This window comes from Salvelinus fontinalis, chromosome 2 (assembly GCF_029448725.1).
Source record: "Salvelinus fontinalis isolate EN_2023a chromosome 2, ASM2944872v1, whole genome shotgun sequence".
NCBI classification, from domain to species: domain Eukaryota; kingdom Metazoa; phylum Chordata; class Actinopteri; order Salmoniformes; family Salmonidae; genus Salvelinus; species Salvelinus fontinalis.
In genome coordinates, this window is record NC_074666.1 from 72,261,099 (window position 1) to 72,288,591 (window position 27,493).

The window sequence follows — 27,493 nt, forward strand, 5'->3', positions numbered from 1 at the left end:
ATAACTACTCCGGTCTCCAGTAGTTGATCTAGAAGTGCTGGAAAGACTACAGAATGATAGGGAGGGTGTTGATCCATCTGATTTGTTTAAGAGATGTCTGGATACTGTGTATCAGGATATTGTGAGGCCATTTACACAGATGGTTCAGGACGTACTGGGTCAGCGTTTTCGGTGCAGGAATGTGGGGTGGCAGTCAGGAAACATTTTACAGATTATCTGGCTGTATATAAGGCAGAGTTGATAGCCATACTGTTGGCCTTGCAGTGGGTGGAGGAAGTCAAGCCAGACAGAATAGTTATTTGCTCTGATTCATGTGCAGTGTTGATGAGTCTCCAATCCTTTAGGTCACATAGCAGACAATTCCATGTTTTAATGAGGGTCTACAAACCCTTGGCAAGATTAGACAGATGGGTATACAGATAATATTTACTTGGGTCCCAGCCCATGTGGAGGGGAACGAGGCAGTTGATGTACTGGCTAAACAAGCACTTAGTAGTGGGGATGTTGTAGTTTCACTGAGCAAGGCAGAGGCAACAAGCCTGATATGGACAGTGATGGTGCAGAGATGGCAGGAACAGTGGAATAGAGATACGAAGGGCAGGCATTTATTTCAAGTACAGAGGCAAGTCGGGGAGGGCGCACTTAAAATTCTAACAGCTTTTTTGTTGGCAGAGTATTTAATTGTCTTAAAATATAGTTAAATTTCCAAGCAAGAACCGTGGTCAGACTAATGGAAGGCGTGTCTTGTCACGGCAGACGAATCAGGGGTTGGTTTACTAGTGCCTATCTCGATAGCTTTGTCAAATTAGCTAACAGCAGCTCACGTCTGTCGACAGCATGTCCACTCAACACTTAGGGAAACAGGCAACATGCCATGAAATCCAATCAAATTCACAACGCAGATACCCTTTATAGCAACGCTATAAACTAGAGGTGAGTATCACGCTTTGACATGTTTTATCTTCTGTTTTGCTATATTTAGTCAGCTAGCTAGTGTCTGTTAGCCAGCTAGCTAGCCTTAGCTATCAAGCATCTTGAATTGTGGAGGGCTGGCGTGTGTTCGTGTTTTGCCGTTAGATTAGCTACTGTACATGCATGATCGCTCATGTCTAGCAAACGTTAGTTAGCTACCTAGGTAGGTTCCACAACAAATGTTTTGTGAGCGTTTTATAATTTGAGAAAGGAGCACGACAACATGTTTAAATAAAAAAAATTGAGTTTCACAACATGTCCGTGTTAGTCGTTCATCATTACATCACCACGCCAACAAAACTACAAGGTCAGATTTGCAGACTGGGTGGAGATGTCACAAAGTATCTTTGTAGATGTGCATGTAGTGCAAACATGAGATGCAGTACAGTGCAATATTGCAGTTACTTAGCTAGCTACAGTTTGTTGTCCTGCACCAGAATATAACTTTAGCTGGGTCATTCCTACTGAGCGGTGCCTTTTGGACCTAATAACTTTTGGGGAAATAAATTATCTTTTTTTTTCTATCAGAAAAAGGACATGTTTGACTTTCAGAAAAACATATTGATCAAACTCAGGCACTTTCATCAGGTGCATTTTCCAATCTGTTATGTGCATAATCCCAACAGGGTGGAAATGTAAAGAATAAATTAGCCATAGCTCTGTGAGTGAGAGATTGAACTAGCACAGTGGTTCCCAAACTTTTTATAGTCCCGTACCCCTTCAAACATTCAACCTCCAGCTGCGTACCCCCTCTGGCACCAGGGTCAGTGCACTCTCAAATGTTTTTTTTGTTGCCATAATTGTAAGCCTGCCACACACACGCTATACGATACATTTATTAAACATAAGAATAAGTGTGAGTTTGTCACAACCCGGCTTGTGGGAAGTGACAGAGCTTTTAATAGGACCAGGGCACAAATAATAATATAATTTATCTCTTTATTTAACCATCTTACATATAAAACCTTATTTGTTCATTGAAAATTGTGAATAACTCATCACAGGTTAATGAGAAGGTTGTGCTTGAAAGGATGTTGGGTTGTATAGGAGAGTCTGTCTTAAATAATTTTCCACATACAGTCTGTGCCTGTATTTAGTTTTCATGCTTGTGAGGGCCGACAATCCACTCTCACATAGGTATGTGGTTGCAAAGGGCATCAGTGTCTTAACAGCGCAATTTGCCAAGGCAGGATACTCTTGAGCACAGCCCAATCCAGAAATCTTCAATTTCGATGAGGCTCTCTTGTTCAGATATTGGTGGACTGGAAGCAGGGCATGAAAGGGATAACGAATCCAGTTGTTTGTGTCATCTGTTTTGGGAAAGTACCTGCATAATTGCGCACCCAACTCACTCAGGTGCTTCGCTATATCACATTTGACATGGTCCGTAAGCTTGAGTTAATTTGCACACAAAAAATCATACAATGATGGAAAGACTGTGTTGTCCTTGTTAATGCAGACAGAGAAGAGCTCCAACTTCTTAATCATAGCTTCAATTTTGTCCCGCACGTTGAATATAGTTGCAGAGAGTCTCTGTAATCCTAGATTCAGATCATTCAGGTGAGAAAAAAACATCACCCAGATAGGCCAGTCATGTGAGAAACTCATCATGCAAGCGGTCAGAAGTGAAAATGATGGTCAGTAAAGAACTTTAAGCTTATCTCTCAATTTAAAAATAAATAAATAAAGGTCAATACTTTATCCCTTGATAACCAGCGCACTTCTGTATGATGTAAAAGTTTTGCGTGGTCTCTGCCCATATCATTGCATATTGCAGAATATACATGAGAGTTCAGAGTTCATGCACATTTGTGGCCTGCTGGAGGTCATTTTGCAGGGCTCTGGCAGTGCTCCTCCTTGCACAAAGGCGGAGGTAGCGGTCCTGCTGCTGGGTTGTTGCCCTCCTACGGCCTCCTCCACGTCTCCTGATGTACTGACCTGTCTCCTGGTAGCGCCTCCATGCTCTGGAAACTACGCTGACAGACACAGCAAACCTTCTTGCCACTGCTTGCATTGATGTGCCATCCTGGATGAGCTGCACTACCTGAGCCACTTGTGTGGGTTGTAGACTCCGTCTCATGCTACCACTAGAGTGAGAGCACCGCCAGCGTTCAAAAGAGACCAAAACATCAGCCAGGAAGCATAGGAACTGAGAAGTTGTCTGTGGTCACCACCTGCAGAATCACTCCTTTATTGGGGGTGTCTTGCTAATTGCCTATAATTTCCACCTTTTGTCTATTCCATTTGCACAACAGCATATGAAATTTATTGTCAATCAGTGTTGCTTCCTAAGTGGACAGTTTGATTTCACAGAAGTGTGATTGACTTGGAATTACATTGTGTTGTTTAAGTGTTCCCTTTATTTTTTTGAGCAGTGTATATTTTTATATGTGAATCACATTTTTATTTGGCCCTGATATCATTGCTCCTACCCCAGTTTGGGAATACCTGAACTAGCATAATGGATTTTAATTAATCTATCAAACATTTTAAAATGTTTACATTTGGTGAATTTTGTAAATTTTGCCTAACAGTAGAGATGTACGAGTGGGACATACAGACAAAAAAATATAAAACTCTTTATATTTATTTAGCTTTGCGCCATTGTTTTCCCACCAAAGAAATTACACTTCCTGAATGGTGTCATTGTAAGAAGGGGTTGTTTTCTTAAATGGAGAATTACAACAAACTATTTTATCTTTATTTAACTAAGCAAGTCAGTTAAGAACAAATTCTTATTTACAATGACGGCCAAACCCTAACGACGCTGGGCCAATTGTCCACTACCCTATGGGACTCCCAAACACGGCCGGTTGTGATGCAGCCTGGAATCAAACCAGGGTCAGTAGTGATGCCTCTGAGATTTTTATTTTATTTAACTAGGCAAGTCAGTTAAGAACAAATTCTTATTTACAATGACAGCCTAGGAACAGTGGGTTTACTGCCTTGGTCAGTGGCAGAAGGACAGATTTTTTACCTTGTCAGCTCGGGGATTCAATCTAGCAACCTTTCGGCTACTGGCTCAATGCTCTAACCACTAGGCTACCTGCCGCCCCAGATGCAGTGCCTTAGGTTCTCCCGAGTAGAGCAGCGTTCTAACAGGGTGGAAAGTGATATCAGGGACACGCATAATCTTAAATAAAATAATAAATACAAAAATCACGAAAACATTATTGTTGAGAGAATTTAACTAGGACTATAAAATAATGAAGAAAGATTTTATTTATTTTATGGCATATTTCTTGTGGAAGTTGATGAGTAACACCCTTTTGGACATGGTAAAAATGCCTGCATCCACTGAAAAGTTTTCTAAATGCATAACATTCCCTTTCAAGATCCATATTTTTGAGTTTAAGGTAAAGGACAGATGACCTTATATCTAACGCCTTTTGGAATCCACCTTTTACACAAAATGGGAAGTTATATTTCCTGGGGACAGAAAAGGCACCATTGTAGGAATCACCCTGCCATTTATCACACAACACAGGGCAAGATTGATGAAGCACATGGATTAGAAATATTATGCATAATAATCAGATGCATGAGCCATAGAGGAAGTAGTTATCATTTTTACTCGTAACAACTTGCTATAACCAATGCTGTCTTAATTCTGTGAAATTAGCATAGACAATGTTGTAAATGTAGGAACCAGTTCCTGGCCTGTGTTCATGTTTTTGCTGAGGGTCGGGATATGGTGGGATTTGTTTTAGGGTAATCCTGCCACAGTCAGCTGCAGTAGGGAGAGGTGATAGTCAGGGAAATTGGAACGTGATCGTCTGCCAGCAAGCCTGCAGTACGAGACATTCGGCATGGCTTGATAAGTGCTCAGTTCCTCTGCAGTGCACAAACACTTTCAGCAACACATTCGATCATATGCTTGAGATGGCTCCCTCTGATCAAGAACTGGGCTAAGAAACAATTAGCCCTTTACAGGGCTATGTTAGTGGTACTGTAAAGAGAGAGGTAGATGTTCTCTCTTGTTGCTTTCTAGACTCTTTCATTCATAATCTGCCAATTATTAATTTCTTAGTAAACACATTTGATGTCACCCATTTTTCAATCCGCCAGGTTCTAATCCCCCCCCCCCCCCCCGCTGTCTGTATTGAATGTGGGCTTAGTCAATATTCTGTGGATAGTAGTTTTTATGTTACCAGATGTGCTATTGTATCAGTGAGGTGTTGTGGGAGTGTGTGCGGTTTGAAAACTGGGTGTAGTAGCTAGGAGACGGGAGACGTACACATAACAGATACCTTATCTTAGTGTGTCAAGCTCTCTATTATAACCCCTCCTATCCCACATGAATGAGGCTACTGGACGTCTAGTCACTATCACTTAGAAATAGACTCCTGAATAACAAGCTGTTTGTCATTTGGACTAGTAGTGGCTATTCAAGGACCCCTAAGACACACGTTTGGATAATATGCAGGAGCCTAGGGTTAGGCTAAGCTCAAGCTTTACAATAGCCATGCTGTTGTCCAGGCAGTGACCAGGCTGGCCGACTTGCCCTGAGGACATTCTGTATTTTGTCTCAGTAATCAAGCACAGTTTGACAGAGTATAGCTTAGCTCAAAGCAGAGGCACTCCCCAACAGCCTTGTTTATTTCACATATAATGGAATCTGTCAAGCACTAACTAGCCTCTCATTAGAAGAGAAAATTAAAGTAACACTATGACAATGACATTTGAAAAGTGTGGTTAAAGTTGATGTTTTCTGTCTCAGGTGGTCAGGATGGGGGAGCGGCCTGTTACCCCCTCAGCTGGGATCACTCCAGTGCAGCAGATGCTGGCCTCTGGCACTGGGGCGCTGCTCACATCAGTGTTCGGTAAGATCAATGTCCAATAGAGGGGCACAACAACAAACATGTCCTCTCTCTGCCAATAAATAAATAAACCTACCTAGGGAAATTTAGGGGAACCAGTAAAAGCACAGATTGCAAACACTAAGATGGTGGACTGAACACAGCTATGTAGACCACCTCAAGATAAAAACGTAATATTCAAAATCGGTAAATTAGGCTACATATTAGCACTACACAATCTGGTGGGGAATAACCTTCAATCTGGTTAACAACACAAAACAAGTCATAAGACTAGAGAAATGTATCAACAAATATGATGAAAACAAGCAACACCCAAACATGGCAGAGTAAGACAGAGGAACCTATTTCAAAACGAAAACGTGACTCTTCTACAGAGACGGACGATTTAATATTTTCACCACCGGGAATGGTAAAGGACAAAACCGATCTGTTAAAATCAATAAATGAAAAACTGGATATACTTGAACTAGTCAGTGTTGGTCAATTTCCTGAACAGATGATCAGGTCTATATAATGATCAAACTTATATATACAGTTGAAGTCGGAAGTTTACATACACCTTAGCCAAATACATTTAAACTCAGTTTTTCACAATTCCTGACATTTAATCCTAGTAAGAATTCCCTGTCTTAGGTCAGTTAGGATCACCACTTTATTTTAAGAATGTGAAATGTCAGAATAATAGAGTGATTTATTTCAGCTTTTATTTCTTTCATCACATTCCCAGTGTGTCAGAAGTTTACATACACTCAATTAGTATTTGGTAGCATTGCCTTTAAATTGTTTAACTTCGGTCAACCGTTTCAGGTAGCCTTCCACAAGCTTCCCACAATAAGTTGGGTGAATTTTGGCCCATTCCTCCTGACAGAGCTGGTGTAACTGAGTCAGGTTGGTAGGCCTCCTTGCTCCACACGCTTTTTCCAGTTCTGCCCACAAATTTTCTATAGGATTGAGGCCAGGGCTTTGTGATGGCCACTCCAATACCTTGACCTTGACTTCTATCTCAAGGCCATCAGACTGTTAAACAGCCACCACTAACATTGAGTGGCTGCTGCCAACATACTGACTCAACTCCAGCTCACTTTAATAATGGAAATTGATCAAAAATGTATCACTAACCACTTTAAACAATGCCTCTTAATATAATGTATATGTGTATATACTGTACTCTATATCATCTACTGCATCTTGCCATCTTTATGTAATACATGTATCACTAGCCACTTTAAACTATGCACTTATGTTTACATATCCTACATTACTCATCTCATATGTATATACTGTACTCGATACCATCTACTGCATCTTGCCTATGCCATTCTGTACCATCACTCATTCATATCTTTATGTACATAATCTTTATCCCTTTACACTTGTGTGTATAATGTAGTAGTTGTGGAATTGTTAGGTTAGATTACTCGTTAGTTATTACTGCATTGTCCGAACTAGAAGCACAAGCATTTCACTACACTCGCATTAACATCTGCTAACCATGTGTATGTTACAAATACAAATTGATTTGATTTTACTTTGTTGTCCTTAGGCCATTTTGCTACAACTTTGGAAGTATGCTTAGGGTCATTGTCCATTTGGAAGACTCATTTGCGACCAAGCTTTAACTTCCTGACTGATTTGAGATGTTGCTTCAATATAGCCATATAATTTTCCATCCTCATGATGCCATCTATTTTGTGAAGTGCACCAGTCCCTCCTGCAGCAAAGCACCCCCACAACATGATGCTGCCACCCCCGTGCTTCACAGTAGGGAGGGTGTTCTTCGGTTTGCAAGCCTCCCCCTTTTTCCTCCAAACATAACGATGGTCATTATGGTCAAACAGTTCTATTTTTCTTTCATCAGACCAGAGGAAATTTCTCCAAAAAGTATGATCTTTGTCCCCATGTGCATGTTTTCTTTTAATTTTCCCATAATGTCAAGCAAAGAGGCACTGAGTTTGAAGGTAGGCCTTGAAATACATCCACAGGTACACCTCCAATTGACTCAGGCTAATTGACATCATTTATCAGAAGCTTCTAAAGCCATGACATCATTTGCGGGAATTTTCCAAGCTGTGTAAAGGCACAGTCAACTCAGTGTATGTAAACTTCTGATCCACTGGAATTGTGATAGATTATTTCACTCTGTCTGTAAACAATTGTTGGAAAAATTACTTGTCATGCACAAAGTAATGTCCTAACCGACTTGCCAAAACTATAGTTTGTTAACAAGAAATTTGTGGAGTGGTTGAAAAACAAGTTTTAACGACTCCAACCTAAGTGTATATAAACTTCTGACTTCAACTGTATTTCTCCCATGGGCAAAGAAATTCAAAAGGGGTGATATTAACAGTAATTTTGATCCAAATGTGCACATCGTCCAAACAGATCGTCAAGGTAGATGGATTATTTTAAATATGTTATTGGACAATAAACAGATATAAGAATCTATCAACTCTACAAGCAACACTAGACTCTATTATTATGGTGGGGGATTTTAATACGGTTTTAAATACCTCTATGGACCGTAAAGGAAATCGCACTACAAACTATCACCTTCAGGCACTTAAGGAAATCATGAATGTCATGGATATATGGAGGCTTAAATACCCTGAACTAGTGAGATATACATGGCGGAGGCTTATTCAAGCTAGTCGTCTTGATTACTTTCTTAGCTAAATGCTTGGCGCATAGAATTGAAAAGGTATTGTCAGATATTCATCCTAATCAGACAGGTTTTTTACATGGATGATACATTGGAGATAATATAAGACAAGTACTGGAAACAATAGAATACTATGAAATATCGGGGAAACCAAGCCTGGTTTCCATAGCTGATTTTGAAAAGGCTTTTGATAAAGTATGACTAGAGTTTATATATAAATGCATAGAATATTTCAATTTTGGATAGTCTCTTATAAAATGGGTTTATGTTATGTATAGTAACCCTAGGTGTAAAATAGTAAATAATGGCTACATCTCAAAGTTGTAGCCATGTCAAGAGGAGTAAAACAAGGTTGTCCACTCATATCTATTTATTATTGCCATCGAAATGTAAGCTGTTAAAATTAGATCCAACAATAATATTTAGGGATTAGAAATCCCTGGCTTAAAAACAAAGGTGTCATTTTTACGCTGACGATTTCATGTTTTCTTTTAAAACCACAATTAGAATCCCTCCACAGCCTCAGAGAGGATCTACATACTTTTGCTAACCTCTCTGGATTAAAACCAAATTCTAAAAAGTGTACTACGTACTATTACGTATTGGATCACAAAAAAATGCAACTTTTACATTTACAGTGGAGTTTACCAATAAAATGGTCTGTCGGGGATGTGGACATACTCTGTATACAAATCCAGAAAGAAAGAAATTCTCACTCCAATAAATTTGTATAGGAAGTTAGCAAAAATAGATGAGATCTTGCTACAGTTGAAGTCGGAAGTTTACGTACACTTAGGTTGGAGTCATTAAAACTTGTTTTTCAACCACTCCACAAATTTCTTGTTAACAAACTATGGTTTTGGCAAGTCGGTTAGGACATCTACTTTGTGCATGAAACAAGCAAATTTTTCCAACAATTGTTTACAGACAGATTATTTCACTTATAATTCACTGTATCGCAATTCAAGTGGGTCAGAAGTTTACATACACTAAGTTGACTGTGCCTTTAAACAGCTTGGAAAATTCCCAGAAATTATGTCATTGCTTTAGAAGCTTCTAATAGACTAATTGACATCATTTGAGTCAATTGGAGGTGTACCTGTGGATGTATTTCAAGGCCTACCTTCAAACTCAGTGCCTCTTTGCTTGACATTGGGAAAATCAAAAGAAATCAGCCAAGACCTCAGAAAAAAAATTGTTTACCTCCACAAGTCTGGTTCATCCTTGGGAGCAATTTCCAAATGCCTGAAGGTACCACGTTCATTTGTACAAACAACAGAACGCAAGTATAAACACCATGGGACCACGCAGCAGTCATACTGCTTAGGAAGGAGACGCATTCTGTCTCCCAGAGATGAACGTACTTTGGTGCGTTAAGTGCAAATCAATCCCAGAACAACAGCAAAGGACCTTGTGAAGATGCTGGAGGAAACGGGTACAAAAGTATCTATATCCACAGTTAAACGACTCCTATATTGATATAACCTGAAAGTCCGCTCAGCAAGGAAGAAGCCACTGCTCCAAAACCGCCATAAAAAGCCAGACTATGGTTTGCAACTGCACATGGGGACAAAGATTGTACTTTTTGGAGAAATGTCCTCTGGTCTGATAAAACAAAAATAGAACAGGACAACAAACTCGAAGGATTTTAGTCACCATAACAAAGCCCTGACCTCAATACCATAGAACATTTGTGGGCAGAACTGAAAAAGCGCGTGTGAGCAAGGATGCCTACAAACCTGACTCAGTTACACCAGCTCTGTCAGGAGAAATGGGCCAAAATTCACCCAATGTATTGTGGGAAGCTTGTGGAAGGCTACCTGAAACATGTGACCCAAGTAAAACAGTTTAAAGTCAATGCTAACAAATACTAATTGAGTGTATGTAAACTTCTGACCCACTGGGAATGTGATGAAAGAAATAAAAGCTGAAATAAATCATTCTCTCTGTTATTATTCTGACATTTCACATTCTTAAAATAAAGTGATGATCCTAACTGACCTTAGACAGGGAATTCTTACTGGATTAAATGTCAGCAATTGTGAAACTGAGTTCAAATATGTATCTCAGCAAAAAAAAGAAATGTCCCTTTTTCAGGACCCTGTCTTTCAAAGATAATTTGTAAAAATCCAAATAACTTCACAGATCTTCATTCTAAAAGGTTTAAACACTGTTTCCCATGCTTTTCTAATGAACCATAAACAATTAATGAACATGCAACCGTGGAACGGTCGTTAAGACACTAACAGCTTATAGACTGTAGGCAATTTAAGGTCACAGTTATGAAAACTTAAGACACTAAAGAGGCCTTTCTACTGACTCTAAAAAATACCAAAAGAAAGATGCCCAGGGTCCCTGCTCATCTGCATGTGCGTGCCTTAGGCATGCTGCAAGGAGGCATGAGGACTGCAGATGTGGCCAGGGAAATAAATTGCAGTGTCTGTACTGTGAGAAGCTTAAGACATCGCTACAGGGAGACAGGACGGGCAGCTGATTGTCCTCGCAGTGGCAGACCACGTGTAACAACACCTGCACAGGATCGTTACATCCGAACATCACACCTGTGGGACAGGTACAGGATGGCAACCACAACTGCCCGAGTTACACCAGGAATGCACAATCCCTCCATCAGTGCTCAGACTGTCTGCAATAAGCTGAGAGCGGCTGGACTGAGGGCTTGTAGGCCTGTTGTAAGGCAGGTCCTCACCAGACCTCACCGGCAACAACGTCGCCTATGGGCACAAAGCTACCGTCGCTGGACCAGACAGGACTGGCAAAAAGTGCTCTTCACTGACGAGTCGCGGTTTTGTCTCACCAGGGGTGATGGTCGGATTCGTGTTTATTGTCGAAGGAATGTGCGTTACACCGAGGCCTGTACTCTGGAGCGGGATCGATTTGGAGGTGGAGGGTCTGGGGGCGGTGTGTCACAGCATCATCGGACTGAGCTTGTTGTCATTGCAGGCAATCTCAACGCTGTGCGTTACAGGGAAGACATCCTCCTCCCTCATGTGGTACCCTTCCTGCAGGCTCATCCTGGCATGACCCTCCAGCATGACAATGCCACCAGCCATACTGCTCGTTCTGTGTGTGATTTCCTGCAAGACAGGAATTTCACTGTTCTGCTATGGCCAGCGCAGATCTCAATCCCATTGAGCACGTCTGGGACCTGTTGGATCGGAGGGTGAGGGCTAGGGCCATTCCACCCCCCCCAGAAATGTCCGGGAACTTGCAGGTGCCTTGGAGGAAGAGTGGGGTAGCATCTCACAGCAAGTTTTGGCAAATCTGATACAGTCCATGAGGAGGAGATGCACTGCAGTTCATAATGCAGCTGGTGGCCACACCACATACTGACTGTTATTTTTGATTTTGACCCCCCCCCATTTGTCCAGGGACACATTTTTTCATTTCTGTTAGTCACATGTCTGTGGAACTTGTTCAGTTTGTCTCAGTTGTTGAGTCTTATGTTCATACAAATATTTACACATGTTTAGTTTTGCTGAAAATAAACGCAGTTGACAGTGAGAGGACGTTTCTATTTTTGCTGAGTTTATATATACACACACACACACACTACCGTTCAAAAGTTTGGGGTCACTTAGAAATGCTCTTGTTTTTGAAAGAAAAGCCCCTTTTTTTTTGTCCATTTTAAAATAACATCCAAATCGATCAGAAATACAGTGTATACATTAATGTTGTAAATGACTATTGTAGCTGGAAACGGCAGATTTTTTAAATGGAATATCTACGAAGGCGTACAGAGGCCCATTATCAGCAACCATCACTCCTGTTCCAATGGCACTTTGTGTTAGCTAATCCAAGTTTATCATTTTAAAAGGCTAATTGATCATTAGAAAACCCTTTTGCAATTATGAAAACTGTTGATCTGATTAAAGAAGCAATAAAACTGGCCTTTAGACTAGTTTAGTATCTGGAGCATCAACATTTGTGGGTTTGATTACAGGCTCAAAATGTCCAGAAACAAAGACCTTTCTTCTGAAACTTGTCAGTCTATTCTTGTTCTGAGAAATGAAGGCTATTCCATGCTAGAAATTGCCAAGAAACTGAAGATCTCATACAATGCTGTGTTCTACTCTGTTCACAGAACAGAACAAACTGTCTCTAACCAGAATAGAAAGAGGAGTAGGAGGCCCCGGTGCACAACTAGTCCTCAACTGGCAGCTTCATTAAATAGTGCCTGTAAAACACCAGTATAAATGTCAACAGTAATGAGGCGACTCCAGGATGCTGGCCTTCATGAATATCTTGTATGCTGTGTGATGGCACGAACAAATTAATGATTGATTGATGCAGTAGCCTATATAACTATTGAAATATAGGCCTAAGAAAGTTACAGTACACAGGATGTGGTCTTAGGCCTACAGCTCGAAGGTGGTTATACAAGGCTGCTATTCTAAGCCTACTAATTATGTCATTACTTATTATATTGATGATCATAATAATAGTAATGATAACAATAAGGGGATCCATAAATAGGAGGGTTATTATTATAAATAGAATTTTCCTGACAATTTTGAACAGTGTAAACAACACTAAATAATACCAGAGAAGTCCGATTTAATCAACGATAGTCAGTGTAAGTAAAGGTACAAGACTGTGTACATATCTGGCTGTGTCACAGTTCCAAGACCAGTCAGAAACGTCCAGGTAACCCTACGCCAATGACGCCGATGAATCTGAAAACTGATGTTGGGTCCGTTTTAAGTAGCAATGATATCCTTCTCCACCGTCTTACGACAGATTTCACAAACCAGTCATGACTGTTCAACAATTTATTTTTATTTTTAATGTACTTTCCAGCAAATTATAACTATTGTAGCAAAGGAGTTTTGAAGTTGAGGGTGCAGTATTTCTGAAGTTTGGCAATGAGGACAAAAACTAGCATAGTTCAGTAGCCAGCTAGTTTAGCCAAATGAGCTCGGACCTAGTGCGCATGTGCACCAAGCAAATTCAGGAGACAGATTATAGATTTTATGCCCTGATATCAGGAGCAGGTGGTGAAAAGTGAGATGAAACAATTCAGAGACTGAAGCAAATAAATCAGATAACAACTATTTAAGGAGAGTGAATTGATATACAGTACTGAAATCAGCTGTAACTGTTAATTGTAACAAAGATATATTAGATACTGTCTCTACAGAATTAGCTAGCTTGTTGACCACGCTGATTTTCATCAGGTTACGGGCAGGATTACGATTCATGATATCAAGACTTGATCTGCACTCTTAGCTGTTGAAAAATAAAATGTTTGTAAAAAGTATTTGTATAAAACGATTAAATGTTATTAAATATATACAGAATTTACATGAGCTCTCTGCCTAGCCTGCCACTAGGTACCATGGCAACTGTAGAACTAGGATGAAATGTTCAATCATGGGTGACCGAAGCCTCCACGACAACACAGGAGTCTGCCACAACTGCATCAGAGGCTGTCACTGGTTCAGTTTGTGTGTCAGTCTGTGTTCATCTGAGCTCCAGTCTGGTTGTACAGGTTGAGGTCTGACCAGACTCCAAAGCCTGCAAAATAAGTGTCCAAGCCTTGTGTGTAGGAACACCCCCTCCCCCCCACAGATTTCTTTCAGAGAAGACACCGTTCTTGTAGAACACTATTCCATTTTCCCAGATCCATACACACACTGCACCACACACAAACACACGCTCACACTCGTGTATGCACATGTTCCTCATTGACGAGGCTCATGATGGGTGTAAATAGATCAGTATAATTGAATCTGTCTCTTTCACAGTCACACCACTGGACGTGGTGAAGATAAGGCTGCAGGCCCAGCAAACACCATTCTATCAAGGTAGAACACTAACAGATAATATTCACTGCTTATACGATGAGTCTGCTTATTGCTTCTTACCATTGCGGGGATAGCCTATGTATTAGATGTTTATGTCCCCACTCCCCACCCCTGAAAACTGGGGAGCCAGGTAGCCTAGTGGTTAGCGCATTGGGCCAGTAACCGAAAGGTTGCTAGATCGAACCCCCGAGCTTACGTGGTACAAATCTGTTCTGCCCCTGAACAAGCCACTGTTCCTAGGCCGTCATTGTAAATAAGAATTTGTTCTTAACTGACTTGCCTAGTTAAATAAAACATTTATAAATGAAATGTAAAAAAACCCTCAACTGCACTGTCATTGCTTTCACTGTGAGAGACTACATTCAGCCTCTTGCCCATCTGCTCCCTAAGCCTAAATAATAGAATAGGGGTTGAGGTAAAGGGGGTTTAGAAGTCCTTATGTCGGCAATGTTGACCTTCGGCAGCCATGTCAGGCTACATTTAGTGGAATGTGAGACGTGCTTTAGCTTTTCTCTGCTCAAATGCTTATTTTGTGTGTCTTGTCCTCTTTCATTGTCTCTCTCTCTCTCTTTGCTTTGTTTCATAGCTTTAGCTGCTGACTCTGCTTCATGGAGTGGTGTAATCCGCCCCGCCAAATGTGAGTATAACTCTCCGGCGCCGCTTGCTGCATGCCCAGACTTTGCCCAGTCTGACTGACTACATGTGCCTATCTGGCACTGCTCTGCCAATATGACCTAACAAACTGGGTTTCCTGGGAAAACAAAACAAATGCACTTTAACCATAGTCTGAGCAAATTGATTTTGAAGTCTTTGGCATTTATACACTGCTCAAAAAAATAAAGGGAACACTTAAACAACACAATGTAACTCCAAGTCAATCACACTTCTGTGAAATAAAACTGTCCACTTAGGAAGCAACACTGATTGACAATACATTTCACATGCTGTTGTGCAAATGGAATAGACAAAAGGGGGAAATTATAGGCAATTAGCAAGACACCCCCAATAAAGGAGTGATTCTGCAGGTGGTGACCACAGACCACTTCTCAGTTCCTATGCTTCATGGCTGATGTTTTGGTCTCTTTTGAATGCTGGCGGTGCTCTCACTCTAGTGGTAGCATGAGACGGAGTCTACAACCCACACAAGTGGCTCAGGTAGTGCAGCTCATCCAGGATGGCACATCAATGCAAGCTGTGGCAAGAAGGTTTGCTGTGTCTGTCAGCGTAGTTTCCAGAGCATGGCGGCGCTACCAGGAGACAGGTCAGTACATCAGGAGACGTGGAGGAGGCCGTAGGAGGGCAACAACCCAGCAGCAGGACCGCTACCTCCGCCTTTGTGCAAGGAGGAGCACTGCCAGAGCCCTGCAAAATGACCTCCAGCAGGCCACAAATGTGCATGTGTCAGCATATGGTCTCACAAGGGGTCTGAGGATCTCATCTCGGTACCTAATGGCAGTCAGGCTACCTCTGGCGAGCACATGGAGGGCTGTGCGGCCCCACAAAGAAATGCCACCCCACACCATGACTGACCCACCGCCAAACCGGTCATGCTGGAGGATGTTGCAGGCAGCAGAACGTTCTCCACGGCGTCTCCAGACTCTGTCACATGTGCTCAGTGTGAACCTGCTTTCATCTGTGAAGAGCACAGGGCGCCAGTGGCGAATTTGCCAATCTTGGTGTTCTCTGGCAAATGCCAAACGTCCTGCACGGTGTTGGGCTGTAAGCACTACCCCCACCTGTGGACGTCGGGCCCTCATACCACCCTCATGGAGTCTGTTTCTGACCGTTTGAGCAGACACATGCACATTTGTGGCCTGCTGGAGGTCATTTTGCAGGGCTCTGGCAGTGCTCCTCCTTGCATAAAGGCAGAGGTAGCGGTCCTGCTGCTGGGTTGTTGCCCTCCTACGGCCTCCTCCACGTCTCCTGATGTACTGGCCTGTCTCCTGTTAGCGCCTCCATGCTCTGGACACTACGCTGACAGACACAGCAAACCTTCTTGCCACAGCTCGCATTGATGTGCCATCCTGGATGAGCTGCACTACCTGAGCCACTTGTGTGGGTTGTAGACTCCGTCTCATGCTACCACTAGAGTGAGAGCACCGCCAGCATTCAAGAGACCAAAACATCAGCCAGGAAGCATAGGAACTGAGAAGTGGTCTGTGGTCACCACCTGCAGAATCACTCCTTTATTGGGGGTGTCTTGCTAATTTCCTATAATTTCCACCTTTTGTCTATCCCATTTGCACAACAGCATGTGAAATGTATTGTCAATCAGTGTTGCTTCCTAAGTGGACAGTTTTATTTCACAGAAGTGTGATTGACTTGGAGTTACATTGTGTTGTTTAAGTGTTCCCTTTATTTTTTTGAGCAGTGTATGTACCCTCTGTCTTTATATGTAACCTCATACTCTTCTTCAGTGCACCCTCATACTCTTCCTCAGTGCACCCTCATACTCTCAGCTGAATGATTATATGGGCTATAGCCTTGGCGCTCTCTCTCTATCTCTCTCCACTCAGCTACACCATGACTCACTCTGAACATTTTATAAAGAAAACTAAGGACAATTAGCCCAGCTAGTTATTATTAGCATATTGAACTTCGCAACAAAATGATGTGGTAACAATGAGTGCTTTCTGGTACTTGAAAGAATTCAACATGATTCATAGCTACCGGGTATCAAATTGTGCCTTGTGGTACTTGTGTTTATGAATCTCAAAGAAACAAACAAGTAGTTCATAGGTTATACTGTATAACACCCATTTTACTATGTAATTTTCTATTACTAGAGAAGCTCGTTTGTTTATAGATTTTCTCCTAAAATCCTTTGCCTTGGATTGACCATTTGCCAATACCTAAAATAAGGCAAACACTAGTAGTCCAGAGCAGGCCTTGGCTAGAGCATCCTTGAGGTTATCGTCCCCAGTGTCTGTCTGACCGGTTTACCTCTGTTATTAATAGCTTATCTAACCTCTGTCATGGACACCCTCACATCAATATAAGTTAAACTATTGACTGAAAAACAAACTGTTAAAGTATATATTTTTTTACTAATGTCATTATTTTATAGAACTATTGAATATCCATTAATTTGACATAGAACTAGAAGCTATAGATGCATCAAACGGACATACTGTAATTACACATTAATGCGTGCCCTACAGAGACGCCAACGTTTGGCATTACTCTCAGTATGTTCACATTTACGTATTTATAGTCTAGATAGAAGTAGAGCTTCATGTCTCATAGAGTAACGTATTAACCAGTATGGTTATGTTATGGTGACCCTGTTCTTGTGTTTTGTCTCAGGGAAGTGCTTCCTGTATTGTAATGGCCTGATGGATCACATCTATGTGTGTCAGTATGGGGCCAGCTGCACCAGCTGGTACAAAACACCAACCCACTTCAGTGGCACCCTGGTAAGAGACTCAGAACCCTCTTATTCGCTCCCACCAACACAGCACAACATCACCTGGCTTGACATAGTTAAAGCACTGGATGGGGAACGACTTGTCTTTTGAAGTCCCAAATGTTTGTAATTTTTTGGAACTCCACAGTTCCCAAGGACAAACACGGTGTGGTGTTTGTTTTTCTCAGGATGCTTTTGTGAAGATCACGCGCAACGAGGGGGTCAGGTCTCTGTGGAGCGGGCTGCCTCCCACACTGTGAGTCACTGGGGTAGTTCAAGTACATGTATTTGTAATAAAGAACGGTAACAAGAGCAATCAGTCCTTGATTGTATAAAAGAGAAACTCAGAACTATGACTTTATGGTTTCAATTTCAGTGTGTTTTGCACCTAATCAAGTAACAGCTTGCAGAGCTTTGAGATTGACAGTCTCTTGCTGTTTGTGTACAGGGTGATGGCGGTGCCTGCCACGGTCATCTACTTCACCTGCTATGACCAGCTCAGAGACTTACTGCGCTACGGCATGGGGTTCCAAGGCAACTACATCCCCCTGGTGGCAGGGGGTCTCGCTAGACGTAAGTGGACTACATGGGATGGGGGGTCACAATGTCTGGGAGCTGATTAAGTCTTGATTATGATACAGTTCAGTTGTCACACACCACACTAAGAATGTAGATTTATAATAATGCCATTATTACATTGTTCCCTTCTGTAACATATTGTGTTTGTTGCTGCCCCTCTTCCGTTGACTCTCCCGTGTCTGTGTTCTCCAGTGGGAGCAGTGAGTGTGATCAGCCCATTAGAGCTGGTGCGTACCAAGATGCAGTCCCAGAAGCTGACCTACAGCGAGCTGAGGGTGTGTATCCGCTCTAGTGTTGCCCAGGATGGCTGGCTGTCCCTGTGGAGGGGCTGGGGACCCACCGTCCTACGAGACGTCCCCTTCTCAGGTGAGACGTTATGTCACTAACCATCTATCTGTCACTGCTAGGGCTTAGTTGGACTGGTTGATAGTAGTTGGGGGTTACATAATGAAGACCGCCTGTGTGGGTGAATAATAAATAATATCTTTGTTGTGATAAAGTTTCTCAGTGACTTTTCAACCTGACTGTTTTTCTGTGTGTGCAGCCCTGTACTGGTTCAACTATGAGCTGGTGAAGGCCCAGCTGTGTGATCAATACGATGTGTCTCAGGCCACCTTCTCCATCAGCTTCACAGCAGGGGCCATCTCTGGAGCTGTGGGTATCTCATTAATACATCTACTGGGAATTTAGAATGTAAAGCAGATGTCTTCTATTGGATTTCATGAAGAAGATGATGGATGGTTTGTACATTGCAAGGTGTATACAGTTAAATAGTCAAACTCTTTTTTTCCGCTCCTATTCTTTTCAGTTTACTGTGAGGCAGAGGTGTGTTTTATTATAGGTAGATCATTGACAAATATGGATAAGATTTCAGTGTGCTATCTCTCACCAGGAAAGGAAAGCCAGTTGTAACACAGATGTTATTTGTATTTATGACAGAAAGAGGCCATGATAAATAAAACCAAAGGCCTCTCCCTGCTGAAAACAGGCCTATGTTTGTTTAGAGAGATTCTCTCATATGTGAGAGAAGTAGACACACTTAATTAGCCTAGATCTGTAGTAAAACAGGAAATTCCCTGTCAAATCTTGGCAGTTCTACAGTCCTCTCATGAGTTATTATAAGGGTTGAGTTGACACCAGAAAAAAATAGAGAATTGCTGTGTGATTGTGACAACCATTAGACTGTTGATGATTGACTGTTGATAATTGATAGATCAGGGGGTAAGTTATGTTGATTTCACTGGGTATTGCTGTTGATTTCACTGGGTATTGCTTAGAGAGTGTGTCTATTGTCTTCTGTCCCAGGTGGCTGCCATCATGACCCTACCTTTTGACGTGGTGAAGACGCGAAGACAGATCCAACTGGGAGAGATGGAGACACTGGGAGGTGTGTATTTACAGGGGTCTTATGTACCCATATGGCCATTCTCGTCTGAAATCGTATTTTATCCTCTCTGATAGAATGTAGGATTGCCCACTAAATCTGTCTTTCTCCCCTTCCTCCTAGTCCCTGTGAAGAATCCCACATCCACATGGCATATCATGAGGGGAATTTGGGCTGAATCGGGATACAGGGGGCTCTTTGCAGGTAAGTCCAAAAGGATATATAAAAATTATATATTTGCAATGCCTGCAGCGCTGGTATAGTAAGCAGTCTGAATGGAGGACTAAATCAGGTAAATTGTGTCTCTTTATCCCCCTCAGGTTTCCTACCCAGGGTGATCAAAGTGGCCCCAGCCTGTGCTGTCATGATCAGCACCTATGAGTTTGGGAAGATCTTCTTCCAGAAGATGAACCTTGACCGGGAGCAACAGGCCTGCTGAGGGGCTGTGTGTGTGGAGAAGCAGGGTTTGCTGCCTTCTTCTGGGGCAGAATGGGAAGAGACTATTAGCAGCTGCCAATGCACTGCAAGCTGTGCAAGACTGCTCCTGGTTAAGACTTTGCACCTAGAAACCTGAGCTTCAAATCACCCTGGAGGAGTCTCTGTCTCTCAATTCAGACAAAGGCAAAGACATGAGGAATGGGCTTTTTTTGTCTGTTTTCTAGCCCTTTCTATTGGCCCACAGGGAGGCTACTCCTACAACTGTGAACACTGTCATATGTGTATCCATGAATGTGTCCATTAGTTAAATTCAGAACTGTGGGGGAACAGCCCTGTGACCTAAGGCTTATTCAGACTTTAGCATGCTTTTCCTTGCACGCTAAAAGGTGTTCATCTTTGCTAGTACAGCCCCCTGCTGTTCATACCTGGGAGAACACTTCTAACAACAACCCTAAAAAAACTGCATGCAACCTAATCCATTCAATCAAGACCTTCCCTTCAACTACTAGCCCAGACCAAATGCATGGCTGAGCTGGGATGAATAGATATTCTTAATGTAGCATTCTCTCATTATGATTTATCATCTGACCAATGGTAGCCTACTATTCAATGTCCATTTTTGTGATGGGAATAAACACAATACTTATGTAGGTGGGTTACCATGGCTCATTGTCCTAGGATGAGAACTGGGTTTTATGAGTTAATTTGGTACATGTTATTCAATCAAATGAAATACTTCAGACAAAACAGCTGACAAATTGACTATGCAATCTAAAAGGGGTTGACATACATTCAACCATGTAAAAAATAAATAAAATGTATGCAGGTGTTCTGTAGATCCATTTCAGAACTGGGCTGAGTCAATATAGTTTTTTGAAGAATGTTCATTAGATTTCTTTTCAGCATTTCAGAAAGATCTGGAGTTCTACTAACTAGGCTACTGGACTGAACTGAGTTGTTGCCTTGATCTTAAATTTGTGTGTTTATTATTTCTTGTGTACATTACATGGCTGTATAGAATGTTGTATATGCTGTGACTGGTTTTACTCTTTTTTTATTCAGTCAGAGGGATACAGATCATCTAACAGAATGCCTAATTGGATTCAAAGACATTTAAAAAAAAAAATAGATATATTATTTCACCTTTATTTAACCAGGTAGGCTACTTGAGAACAAGTTGAGATGGACAGTTGTAAAATAAAAAAGGTGTTGCACCAATCACAAGAGCTTTTGCCTTATCTATTACCTGATGCATTTCTGTTACACTAGAATTCTAGATTTTGAGCAAGCGTTTATACAGCAAGAAGGCGGAGCCATGATGCTTGTTGGCGACGTTAATCACGTGACGGGCCACGTCCTTGTATAAATATCAGACATCCCCTTACATAGGCCTCTTTTTCAATCGGCTCTGAGACGAAATGGTGAGTTCGTCTTTCTTATTTGAGACTTGCGGTTTCAATCCGTTTTGTATCTTCGCAATCCTTATATGTTCCCCCTCTAAGTCAATAGTTAAGATACAGTTGTACGATGCTAGACCTTACCATAATAACATGGTCTTAGATTGTTACAGAATGAATGTATGCAGTAATCGTTGGCATACTGGTAGTTTAAAATGGCTGATACACTGAGGCCTAGCATGCTTCGTTGCTCAAATACATTTTTAAATAAAAATTGTAACTTTTGTTCACAAACTTGTTTAAAACTGACAACGTGCTAGTTAAGTTTCTACTTTTCACCTTATGAGGCCTGACACCCATTAGCCCGCCCAACAGTAACTAGTCGAGGTCCTCCGAACCGCTAACGACTGACGTTACACATGTTTATTCCAAGACGCTGTTTACATCGTCAGTTGGGATTTATTTAGTGAGGTTGCTACTCAGGTTATTGATTAAATATCCAATAGGTACAAATCATTGGATAGGGGTGACGATTGCCTCGCCGGGCGGACAGAATGGTTGGCCTCGTGCTGTTCCTGTTCAACGTCGAGTTCTGACAAACTGACTCGCGTGCGTTCATATCGTTTTGTATGCCTCATGGACAATGTGCTGAATTGCGTTGTCTTCACAGTCCCACCGTAAATTTTCGGCTCCCCGCCACGGATCCTTGGGCTTCCTGCCCCGTAAGAGGAGCAGACGTCACCGTGGTAAGGTGAAGAGTTTCCCCAAGGATGACCCCAGCAAGCCAGTCCACTTGACTGCCTTCCTTGGCTACAAGGCTGGCATGACTCACATCGTGCGTGAAGTCGACAGACCTGGCTCAAGTGAGTATTTGGCTTCATGCTGTTTTGTTTAATTTACTGGGTGAATATATAACCAAGCCATATTAGCTTCGGTCTTACAGTACTGTAGTTTGTCTTATTTGTTAATGCCTATGATGATCCCCTCGACGGGCGGACATATTGGGTCTAACCCTTGATGAATGTCGAGCACTGAGCGCAGTCAATGAGCTTTGACATTTTGCTATTTAAGTCTACTGTGGAACTCCTGTATTACAAACCTTTATACCTGACTACTATTTTGCTACAGAGGTGAACAAGAAGGAAGTGGTTGAGGCTGTGACCATTGTTGAGACACCTCCCATGGTTGTGGTGGGTGTTGTGGGCTATGTCGAGACCCCCCGTGGCCTGCGTTCCTTCAAGACCATCTTCGCTGAGCACATCAGTGATGAGTGCAAGCGTCGTTTCTACAGGAACTGGTGAGTCAATATACACATGAAAAAGTAATAGACATTTACACAAACATTTTGACTATTGGTTGAATGTGGTGTATAACGTTTAGATAGGAGCTTTACATTTACATTTAAAGCTTTGAAGCATGCTGTTGCTCGACGTATAAAACATGTCGTGTTTTACTGAGCGAGTCTTAACATCCGGTGCCCCCCCTGGTGGCAGCTCCGCTCAGGTACCTCGTGGCCTGATGAGCTCCGGGCTCCTCTGGCCGGTGGAAAGTGCTTCTTAGAAACCGCGCCATGAGCCGAAACCCCTTTTGAAGCTGTAACTGCCCCCTTCGCCCCTGTGAAGGCTGGGTGAGCAGCTGAGTGCAGTGTTCTTCCGCTGGCCCCCTGGGGTTATGAAGGACCTGTGCCAACCCGTTTGCCTCTTCCCTACCCTCCGGTCACGCTGCATGATCTCAGGTACAAGTCCAAGAAGAAGGCCTTCACAAAGTACTGTAAGAAGTGGCAGGATGACGAGGGCAAGAAGCAGCTGGAGAAGGACTTCGCCTCCATGAAGAAGTACTGCCAGGTCGTCCGCATCATCGCCCACACGCAGGTGAGTCTGAGCAGGATAGAATACGCTCCCTGCAATGCCCCATAGTTTTAATGAATCAGATCTCCCTTTGTCTGTGATGAGACCACGGAACACTGCGTCAGGCATGACGTCCGACACGCATGAGGATACATTCCATGCTGCCTTCCTTCTGAGACAATGTCCCTAGTGTCACATTTTAACCCAATTTTGGGTTGAATACATAGTGTTTATACTAGCTATACTGGTCCTTGTTCCAGGACTAGCAGGCTCACCTGCCTCTCTCCTCCCCCTCCAGATGAGGCTGCTGCCCCTGAAGCAAAAGAAGTCCCATTTGATGGAGGTGCAGCTCAATGGAGGCTCCATCTCTGACAAGGTGGACTGGGCCCGTGAGAAGCTGGAGCAGTCTATCCCCATCACCAACGTCTTCACCCAGGATGAGATGATCGATGTCATCGGTGTCACAAAGGGTCACGGATACAAAGGTATGTCTTAAGGGCTTTGCGTCTGTGATGAGACCACAGAACACTGCGTCAGGCATGGCGTCCGACACGCATGAGGATACATTCCATGCTGTTTTTCTTCTGAGACCACAACCCACTAATGACCATGTAGTTAACCAAGCTTCAGTTATTCATGCCAAGTCCTCAGGTACTAAACATTGGAATTTCCCCTTTAGGCGTCACCAGCCGTTGGCACACAAAGAAGCTCCCCCGTAAGACCCATCGTGGTCTGCGTAAGGTGGCCTGTATCGGTGCCTGGCATCCCTCCCGTGTGGCCTTCTCTGTGGCCCGCGCTGGTCAGAAGGGTTACCACCACCGCACAGAGATCAACAAGAAGATCTACAAGATCGGCCAGGGCTACCACACCAAGGACGGCAAGCTGGTGAAGAACAACGCTGCCACTGAGTACGATCTGTCCAACAAGAGCATCACCCCTTTGGGTGGCTTCGTCCACTACGGAGAGGTGACCAATGACTTTGTCATGCTGAAGGGCTGCACGATTGGAGTCAAGAAGAGGGTGCTAACCCTGCGCAAGGTGAGGAAAGAGGCAATTCCATCTTATACATGCTTATTCCAATGCATTGTCAGTTGGGATTTAGGTACTTATAAGTTGGATAAACTGAATAGGTACATATTAAATATGGGTGGTTCCTTCCCTGGGCCGACTGAACGAATGGCCATGTGCTGTCATTGCATGTAGAGTTCTGATGTATACTGACTCCAGGACATTTGTTTCATACCAGATGGACAAGGCGCAAAATATTGTTGTCCTGTATGGCCCGTTAAAGGAATGCATCACTAATCTTTAAAAAAATAAATAATTATACTTCTGTTTTCAGTCTCTGTTGGTGCAGTCAAGCCGTCGTGCCACGGAGAAGATCGACCTCAAGTTCATCGACACCACCTCCAAGTTTGGCCACGGCCGCTTCCAAACATTGGAGGAAAAGAAGGCGTTCATGGTGTGTTCCATTTCCATGACATTTACTTGTCTCTTCACTGTTTCACAAGTCCCCTAGATCAATGTAGTGGACCCACCCTAGTTCACATACAACCGGCATTGCAGCTCATTCCCCTATGCCCATATTGCACTTATCGTAACCTGGTTCACTCTTGGTATGAATTTGGGTTCCATTCAGGTGCTAGATCAAACTTCAGTGAGGCAGGGGAGCGGCATCATTTTTTTGCTGTTCCCTGTTCACTCTCTGGGAACATCACCCCTGGAGCCACAGATGGCGTAGAGGTTGCTTATTAAACTCTATGTGCATTGTCACTGACCACTTGTCCTTTCTGTCTACAGGGACCACTCAAGAAGGACCGCATTGCCAAGGAAGAGACCGTCTAAATGCCATGTCCTCTAGCTCTGTCTGGTGGTATGAGTACTGCACTGCGGAGTTTAATAATAAAACAAGTGAAAACTCCTTTCTCGTTTCTTATGATATGCATAGGGACTGTCTCAAACTTTAATCTGAGGTGATGTGAGGAATAACTGGGCCCAGCAAGATACGTTTTTGTATCAAGGTCAGTGCGTGAATTTGTTTAACAAAAACATAACCTTATTTGCTACATGTGGTTTGGTCAAATTTAGTGTCCTGATAAGTAGCAGTTGACCGCCCAGAAGCTTTCAGGGGAAAATTCAACTAGCTTATTTTTGTGACAGTTGTGTAGATACTGTTTGTACCACCTAAACCGCTGTAATACTGTCGGACACTGGTGTACAAAGACTCAACCTGAATAGATGCATGGAACAGATCTACCCCATAGACTTGCTTTCGATGAGTGCCTCTAACTCACATTTCTATGCGAATTTGGTCGCGTTGCCCAAGAAGTTAAATAATGCGGTTTAAAATTAAGGCGAATGTGTATGCATTTTACACAGTACATTTTGACTGCATGCTGCCTGTTGAACTGCCCCAGTGGGCAAGAACAGTTCCACATCTTGCCACCAATTTGAAGACCTTTCCAGTGTTTGCCGCCTACTGTTAGTATCTTGTTAAGTGAGTATTTTGTTACTGAAGGTAATGTACAAGCTAGTCGGGCTCTATGCGGTTGCACCTGTTGGCAGTATACTTGTCACGATCAACATGGCTCATGAAAGTAGCTGACTTCAAAAGGACTGCTTGCCTGTGTTTCAGTGGAGCGGTTGCCTACCTTGGAGCTGAAGGATGATGCATTTGGGCAGTGCTGGTGCCCATGTACCGCTGCAGATGACAGCTCGTTGAATAATGAAAACGGCAGATGTGGTTAATTACTACAGTTAAAGGCTAATAGATGGTTTGCGAATCTCAATACTACCTGTGTAACGGATGTGAAATGGCTAGCTAGTTAGCGGGTGCGCGCTAGTAGCATCTCAATCAGTTACGTCACTTGCTCTGAGACTTAAGTAGTGTTGCCCCTTGCTTTGCAAGGGCCGTGGCCTTCGTGGAGCGATGGGTAACGATGCTTAGTGGGAGACCGTTGATGTGTGCAGAGGGTCCCCGTGTCGGGGCGAGGGGACGGTTTAAAGTTATACTGTTACATTGATGCTGTTGACCCGGATCACTGGTTGCTGCGGAAAAGGAGGAGGTTGAAAGGGGGGTGAGTGTAACGGATGTGAAATGGTTAGCTAGTTAGCGGGTGCGCGCTAGTAGCATTTCAATCAGTTACGTCACTTGCTCTGAGACTTAAGTAGTGTTGCCCCCTTGCTTTGCAAGGGCCGCTGCTTTTGTGGAGCAATGGGTAACGACGCTTCGTGGGTGTCGTTGTTGATGTGTGCAGAGGGTCCCTGGTTCGCGCCCGTGTCGGGGCGAGGGGACGGTTTAAAGTTATACTGTTATACTGTGTAACACCTGCATAGTTACACAGCAAGATGTACGTATTGCTCTCCGCTGAAATCATTTTTGTGCTTTTGAGTGCGTAATGGGGATTTGGTCAGGGTAACAGATCCCGGCACTTATTCCATCAACACTGAGAAAGTGCCAGGGCTAATGTGATATGGCCCACAGCTGTAGGCTGTCCAGATTTTCGAGGGAACGAACACAACAGTCCACAGAGTGCACTGAGCAGGATGATGGTATGTCTGTAGATAAAGTACGTGTCAGTTTTAGACCATTATTGATTTACATGGCTGTGAAAGTATACAACCACATGTCTTTTTAAATGCACGTCATTTTCCATTCAGCCAACAGTGGCTATACACTACAAAACATTAGGAGCACCTTTCTAATATTGAGTTTTGCCCTCAACAGCCTCAATTTGTTGTGTCATGGCCCATGTTGACTCCTGTGCCTCCCGCACATGTTACGTTTTTATTTAACTAGGCAAGTCCGTTAAGAGCAAATTCTTTACAATGACGGCATACCAAAAGGCCTGTGGGAACAGGAGCTGCGATTAAAAATATAAAAGAGAAATATAGGACAGAACACATCACGACGAGAGACACTACATCAAGAAAGACCCAAGACAACATACTATGGCAGCAACACATGACAACACAGCATGGTAGCAACACATGGCACCAGGACAACATGGTGCAAATATTATTGGGCACAGACAACAGCACAAAGGGAAAGAAGGTAGAGATAACAATACATCACGGGAAGCAGCCACAACTGTCAGTAAGAGTGTCCATGATTGAGTCTCCGAATGAAGAGATGGAAATAAAACGGTCCAGTTTGAGTGTTTGTT

General features: G+C 42.9%; 2 protein-coding genes and 3 non-coding genes across 6 annotated transcripts; all 5 read left to right on the forward strand.

Moving 5' to 3' along the window:
* The first annotated feature begins 515 nt into the window (after positions 1-515).
* On the forward strand, positions 516-21,309 carry LOC129825152 (probable mitochondrial glutathione transporter SLC25A39). Of its 2 annotated transcripts, XM_055885007.1 has the most exons (12): positions 518-933; positions 5,693-5,795; positions 14,217-14,276; positions 14,863-14,913; positions 17,583-17,692; positions 17,871-17,938; positions 18,131-18,255; positions 18,454-18,627; positions 18,806-18,915; positions 19,567-19,648; positions 19,769-19,849; positions 19,966-21,309. In XM_055885007.1, exons 2-12 carry the CDS (start codon positions 5,702-5,704, stop codon positions 20,082-20,084), a joined length of 1,074 nt encoding a protein of 357 aa, XP_055740982.1. In that variant the 5' UTR covers positions 518-933; positions 5,693-5,701; the 3' UTR covers positions 20,085-21,309. The 2 variants fall into 2 exon arrangements, with proteins under 2 accessions (XP_055740991.1, XP_055740982.1); XM_055885016.1 differs by lacking the exon at positions 14,863-14,913 and having other exon boundaries at positions 516-933.
* Positions 21,310-21,418: 109 nt separating this feature from the next.
* On the forward strand, positions 21,419-25,248 carry LOC129825128 (60S ribosomal protein L3-like). The gene is made up of 8 exons (XM_055884953.1): positions 21,419-21,504; positions 22,151-22,343; positions 22,609-22,777; positions 23,216-23,351; positions 23,626-23,812; positions 24,007-24,365; positions 24,670-24,789; positions 25,128-25,248. The coding sequence occupies exons 1-8, from the start codon at positions 21,502-21,504 to the stop codon at positions 25,170-25,172; spliced, it is 1,212 nt and encodes a 403-aa protein (XP_055740928.1). The 5' UTR covers positions 21,419-21,501; the 3' UTR covers positions 25,173-25,248.
* LOC129833868 (small nucleolar RNA U83B) lies at positions 23,417-23,510 on the forward strand. Its single transcript, XR_008756129.1, has one exon. It is a non-coding gene; the product is annotated as a small nucleolar RNA U83B (small nucleolar RNA).
* LOC129833873 (small nucleolar RNA U83B) lies at positions 23,828-23,922 on the forward strand. The gene has a single exon (XR_008756130.1). It is a non-coding gene; the product is annotated as a small nucleolar RNA U83B (small nucleolar RNA).
* LOC129833848 (small nucleolar RNA SNORA54) lies at positions 24,914-25,044 on the forward strand. Its single transcript, XR_008756124.1, has one exon. It is a non-coding gene; the product is annotated as a small nucleolar RNA SNORA54 (small nucleolar RNA).
* Positions 25,249-27,493: the final 2,245 nt, after the last annotated feature.

Coding starts and splice junctions, on each gene's coding strand:
- LOC129825152 (XM_055885007.1), top strand. CDS start 5,702: ATGGGGGAGCGGCCTGTTACCCCCTCAGCTGGGATCACTCCAGTGCAG. Junction 18,628..18,805: donor ACGAGACGTCCCCTTCTCAG/GTGAGACGTTAT, acceptor CTGTGTGTGCAG/CCCTGTACTGGTTCAACTAT. Junction 18,916..19,566: donor CAGGGGCCATCTCTGGAGCT/GTGGGTATCTCA, acceptor CTTCTGTCCCAG/GTGGCTGCCATCATGACCCT.
- LOC129825128 (XM_055884953.1), top strand. Junction 22,344..22,608: donor AGTCGACAGACCTGGCTCAA/GTGAGTATTTGG, acceptor ATTTTGCTACAG/AGGTGAACAAGAAGGAAGTG. Junction 23,352..23,625: donor GCATCATCGCCCACACGCAG/GTGAGTCTGAGC, acceptor CTCCCCCTCCAG/ATGAGGCTGCTGCCCCTGAA.